This window comes from Eurytemora carolleeae, unplaced genomic scaffold, assembly GCF_000591075.1.
Source record: "Eurytemora carolleeae unplaced genomic scaffold, Eaff_2.0 scaffold2583, whole genome shotgun sequence".
Lineage (NCBI taxonomy): Eukaryota > Metazoa > Arthropoda > Copepoda > Calanoida > Temoridae > Eurytemora > Eurytemora carolleeae.
In genome coordinates, this window is record NW_019398476.1 from 1 (window position 1) to 6,245 (window position 6,245).

Sequence of the window (6,245 nt, forward strand, 5' to 3'; positions counted from 1 at the left end):
AAGTAAATTTGTAAAACAGAGAGTAAAGAACATAAAATTGCACTTATTTTACCGTAAGATAAGCACTTTTTTAGTTATCAATATTATCAATAATTTTGACGGACACAAAACCTAAGTTGACACGTGTGACGTAAGAATATAGCTGTATTGAGTGTGTACAAATACTACGTTGCCATCTAATGTACTAGAATCTATTTGGTGTATAATAGTTCTAGGAAAAGGATCCTGAAAATCTTGATTTCAATCTACCTTTCTCAACCTAACCTTTAATAAATGATATTATAGAACTGGAAGCAGGTTGCGTCCTGTGTATCTACTAAGACTCCTGATGTGGTCAAGTCCTGGATAGAACGGGAGAAAATGAAACAATCTTTTGCCCTGGAAAGACGGGTGGTCAAACCTGACGGAAAAGTTGAGGTTAGATCATTTTATTTCACTTCTTTAAAATCTTATCTATGAAATATTTTTAGAAGCATTAACGATTCAGAATGATATCATATAAATGCCTTTGAACATTTTGGATTAGATATCCATTTTCTTTCGATATTCAGGTGTTAATGGATGGAATGAAGAAGTCTAAGAAGATAGGGGATGTACTAGAGGAACCTACCGAAGATTTTAATACCCCTGACCAACGCGAAAACATTACGTAAAATATTTAGAATAACAAACTAGATGTATCAAAGTAATAAATTAAACTTAAGGCGGTTAAATTAAGTGGAAATATTTGTAAAAAATGAAGAAAAGTGAAAATGAAAGGAAATGTAAAATTAAGAAAGTTGATACATGGAAAGGATTTTAAGCTTGGAATTATAAACTAAAAACACATTTTCAATTACAAAATGACGATAACTGAACAAAGGAGCATAGAAGATTAAACGAAATAAAGGATTTAAGAAAAAGAGAAGTTGTTTTAAAAATATATCTTGAAAACAAAATAAAGTATTAACTATTGCGGTAAATCAGTAAAATACTTATAAATCTTAAAAAGACTGGACGTGTAATTTCAAGTGACCCTTCCGACAAAGATGACACTGCCCGATTCACAACTGTACCCTTGAAAACCCCGTCTTAAATGTGGAAGATATTTTCGTTTTTCTAGATCTAAAAATACTACTAGCTTTTGTAGAGAAACCACAACTGAAAATTGTCAGTTTTTAACAATTTTTACGTTGATATCTAATTTATACTTTATCAGACAAGGCATTGCCATCTTTGCATGGAAGGGTTACTTAAAATTCTGTTTACAGTCCCTTTAATTGATTAGAATTGAGGAGACCCTGGTCAGACCTAAACCTGAGAATCCGACGGATAAATGGCTTCAGATGATTGAAGATGATGCGGAGAAAGAGGAAAAGAAAAGGGAATCTGCAGGTAAGCACTTTAACTTTTGTTTGAAAGAGATGTTTTTGTTCCCAGGACATGATCGGGTTGTTACAATTGAATCTCGAAATATTTCTATTGCGAAAATTTGGTGTTGGAGGGGTTTTTGTATTTGACAAGATTCCAGCTGCCTAAGGGCTTCTTAGGCCTAAAATAGAAGAGTGCAGGAATTCTTGTGATACACTGGAATGACGCGTGGGTGCCTAAGAGATAGGAAACATCACACTAATTGCTCCCAATAATTTTTAAACCCAGATTGGATACCCCCAGGTATCTTTAGCTGGAAACTTTACGTAAGTGGTCGTACCTCCAGCTGGTCTGTCTCGTGGAGAGCAGAGAGAGGAGAACACAGACCGGGTAGGAGAAGGGACAGTAGAGAAACAATAGTAGTGGACGAGTCCAGGGGAGCGTCGGATCCACGGGAACGAGTGTTTAAAACGGTAATCACAATATCGCAGGGAGGCGTCAAAGCGCTGTCTCTGAAACAAGGAAGCCTTAGGTACTCATAAACATAAGCTTGACACATGAATCAATAAATCACAATATGAGCACAAGATATAGGAGTACATAAGGCCGCCATCCTGATAGGTGGTGTGTAGGCTACTTAGTATACTGCAACACATGACAGACCTAGAATAGGACTGTGAATGGGGTGGCGATAGACTCTTTCTGCTTGTCAACCTTTCCTCTCTTTATCATCATTCACTTGGATCAATCCATTTCAAGCTTCTTTCTTGTTGAGAAGAAAGCACGCACCCTTTCGCAAACCAGATGTTGACTACAGATGATTTTGAAACCACAGGTTTGTGAGAAGTGCGGGAATCAAAACCGTGAACACCAGCCTGGACACCAATCCAGTTACTAGCTGCGGACAAGTGTGCTTAACTTCAGTGATCTAAAGAGAACTGATCTCACATACTAGCCACCCCACCCCAAAAGATCTTAACCTTAACGAAACAAAAAGTAGCATTTAATTTTGTTTAAGGAAGCAAAACTTAAAAAAAACTATAATTGATAATTTTCAGTTTGTGGTCTTTCTCATTATGTTACAAAACTTATTAGTTAAAGAAAATAATTTCTTAGGTTTGAGAAGAAGGAGGCTGACCTCCTGGCCTCGCTTAGTCAGCTCGAGATTGAGAGGGAAGAGGAAACTTCAACTTTATTCCGAGGAGCCAGCCTCACAACAACACTCATGGATCTGTACATGAAATCCGTCTGCCAGGACTTCTTACATACAGCACTCTTCCCTACTATTCATAGGTAGGTGTCTACTTCATGCTAAATCTTCCCTACTATTCATAGGTAGGTACCTGCTTAGTCTTCCCTACCATTCATAGGTAGCTAATTATAAGTAGCACTCCTCCCTACCATTCATAGATATCTACTTAGTTGTAGCCCTCTTCCGTACTATAAATAATAGGTACCTACTTAGTTAAGCAGTAAGCACTCTTCCCCATTATTAATAGGTACCAATTTAGTACAGGAGAAGAAAGTTCCAAACCGTGATTTGGCCCAGACCTAATTCTGAGTGTCAGATTTTGCCAATCATGGGAGTATATTCTTAATTTATAATTAATTTTGGGGGGAAAAAAATTTCTGTTTTTTTTCATGTCATTTTGCACAACTTACCTTGATAGTTATCTTTAATTTACTGTCAAGTAGTAACCAAGGGCAAGAATATGTCATTCTCATTTTTTCTCTTTTCTCTTTTTTCCTTTTTTTTCTTTATTTTATTCTTTCTTTTTTCTCCATTTTTTCTTGAATTTAGAATATACTCTTCTTCTTGAAGTAAGAATATACTCCCCTGCCAAATGTGCAAAGATATATTTTTTAACTGTTTATATTTTTNTTAAGAAATCAGTATCCCTTGAATGGATTAAAAAGTGAAAAAGTGAAAGATACAATTTGATTATAATTCAGTTTGAATAATAGGAATGTCGATATAATGTATATTGTGTATTTTGAAAAGAAAGCCAAACAAGTGTTTTTAAAGTTTCAAATTTAATGTATTGCATACATTTATTGTATTTGATGTTTTAGTTGCAAATTTATCTGGTGTTTCTCCCATACCATATGTTACTTTTAGCTCAGTTGGTGTTTTTTTTTATACGTTCCATACGTTCATAGATTTTACGAACAGAATATATTTTACAAAAAGATTACATCTGATTATAAAAGAACGAGTCGCTTAAATATCAAATAGCCTCCAATTGTCTCCGGCATTCGACAATACATTTAAATTTCTGAACAGGAGACCTGTCACGTGTTCCTGGGCTTAATCCTCTAGATCTCCATCTTGAACTGTTCACCCAGAGAAATATAGGTAATTTATGATCATTTAATAATAAACAAAAATGTAAACAATGAAAATATTAATTACTAGGCTTTCATGGCGCTTCACTCTATGATCTAATCTTTTATAGCAATTGAACGTTTTCTCTTTGTATACATTGTAAAATAAAAAAAAAACGTTCGCGTATTTTATCAAACAAAAATTCGTGCATTTTCAAAATTTTATGAGAATTGAATTTTGTTGAAGGCTAATTTTTTTAATTTTGATCATCCATACCCTTCCCTGGTGTCATGTGAGGTCCCACACCAAATTTGGGGCCGATCGGTTCTGCCGTTTATTGGACAAAAACAAACAAACAAATAAAAAAGCAACATATATATAATATACAGTATACAGTATATAAAAGTAAGGAATCCAGGGAATACAGTAGTAGCAACAAATCCAGTGTTTGACCTTCTAATGATCTCTAATGACCTCTTATGTCCTCCACAAATAGAATATATTTCAACTGTGGCTTTTATGCATATCAAACGAAAGCTAGGAACCCAGGGAATACAGTAGCAGCAACAAATCCAGTGTATAACCATCTTATAACCTCTAACGACCTCTAATGACCTAAATGACCTTAAAAAATGAAAATGTTTGAACCATGGCTTAATGCATATCAAACTAAAGCTAGGAACCCAGGCAATACAGTAATAGCAGCAATGAATCCAGTGTTTGACCATCAAAGCCATTGTTAAAAAAATTTCATTTTTGGAGGTCATTTAGGTCATTCGAGGTCATTATTAGGTCAAACACTGTATTTCTTGCTACTGCTGTATTCCCTGGATTCCTATCTTTCGTTTGATATGCATAAAGCCGTAGTTAAAACATTTTCATCTTTGGAGGTCATTTAGGTCATTAGAGGTTGTTAGAGGCCATTGGAAGGTCAAACGCTGGATTTGTTGCTACTACTGTATTCCCTGGGTTTCTAGCTTTCGTTTGAAATGCATAATAGCCATGGTTGAAATATATTCTATTTGTGGAGGTCATTAGAGGTCATTAGAGGTCATAAGAGATCATTAGATGGTCAAACACTGGATTTGTTGCTACTACTGTATTCCCTGGATCCCTAGCTTTCGACCCCCCCCTACATCAAATGTGCCAACTCCACCATCCCCTTTAAATATATAAAGCATGCTTGAGTTAATATATAAATTTTTGTAAAACATATTTTAGAATCATTTGTACAGCCGGTCTGAATCCGATTAAGAAGTTGAAACATCTTTTTAAACAGATTGGATTTTCAATTTTCATTCAAATAACAAGGAATAACCCATTAATGATAATAAGTTCAGATTCTATGGCTAAGCTTAATGTCAACCGAAAGTTAACAACATAGAACAGATATTTTCTCATGTAATGTAAAATAAATAATATTAACCTAGGTTTTTTTTTACTTGCTAATTTTTTTTTGACAAAGAGAAATCTTGAAAATTTGAAGAAAATTCTTTTTTAGATAGTAAACGTTTGGCTGTAGTTGTAAAAGAAGAAGACCCTCAGAACGGTGGGCTTTAAACAGTTTATCTAAATCTCAAATCTCACAAAATACAATATACATGGTAAACTTTGTATCTACCATTTAAAAAACTGTGATATTTAATAAATACCATGATTATATATTTTCAGAAGAGAATGTTCAAATTGTTGTGATAAAAGAAACTTAGATAGTTTAAAAATGGCAAGTTTATGTGTAGCTTATTTTTTCTGGTTGTTTGGTGGATTTTTGGGTCTTCATCATTTTTATCTTGGAAGAGATAAACAAGCTTTTCTTTGGTGGTGCTTTCCAGGAGGTAAGTTGATACAGTAAGTCCTGTTTAACAAGGGGGGGGGGGGAAGTCAGTGACAAACATTTTTCGTCCGAGCCACCTCGAAACCTTCGTCCTTCCTACCCAGGGTACCCAAGACTAATTTTGCATTAAATTGGTCGAGGGAAGCCGTCTTTAAATAAAAATTTCAATTTTCCGAAAACTTCGCAGAGCGGGTGGTTATTTTACAGAACTGTCCCATGGGAAGTTTCGTAATTTAACCTTCCTCTGTTGTGGGAATCATATGTCGGTAATGGTGGTCAAAAGGCGGTAAAAGTGAATAATTCTTGAAACAAGTTTTTTTTAAGTAATTAGGTAATTTCATCGAGGGAAGGGAGGTGACCTAAACATCTCCACAGAACAATAAATGACGTCACAGAATGGATTTGCGGAATCCGTGACAAGACGCTTACCCAGAGGTCTCTTGACCCATGTCTTTTTTTTCATTTATCTTTTAATAAAGTGAGACGTTGAGTTATTTTTAGGTCTAAAATCAGTTGTTTTGAAAGTTTATTGTGACAAACCTTTCCTCTTTTTAAATCTTGATGACTTTTGAACTTCTCGTATTTTAGGATATTTTGGTGCTGGTTGGATCCGAGATCTATGGAGAATACCAGAATATGTTGCAGACTGTAATAATGAGCCATCACATGTCAGGTAAGCCAGCCCCCTTTTTACATTGGGGGTCTTTCATGATCTTAGTGGATAACCATCTTATA

The 6,245-nt window shown here is 34.9% G+C and overlaps 1 protein-coding gene and 1 long non-coding RNA gene across 2 annotated transcripts; both read left to right on the plus strand.

Moving 5' to 3' along the window:
• The first annotated feature begins 261 nt into the window (after positions 1-261).
• LOC111717411 (uncharacterized) lies at positions 262-1,514 on the plus strand. Its single transcript, XM_023492912.1, has 3 exons — positions 262-417; positions 552-649; positions 1,268-1,514. The coding sequence occupies exons 1-3, from the start codon at positions 361-363 to the stop codon at positions 1,497-1,499; spliced, it is 387 nt and encodes a 128-aa protein (XP_023348680.1). The 5' UTR covers positions 262-360; the 3' UTR covers positions 1,500-1,514.
• Positions 1,515-3,600: 2,086 nt separating this feature from the next.
• On the plus strand, positions 3,601-6,183 carry LOC111717412 (uncharacterized). Its single transcript, XR_002768777.1, has 3 exons — positions 3,601-3,706; positions 5,178-5,511; positions 6,099-6,183. It is a non-coding gene; the product is annotated as an uncharacterized LOC111717412 (long non-coding RNA).
• The last annotated feature ends 62 nt before the right edge of the window (positions 6,184-6,245 follow it).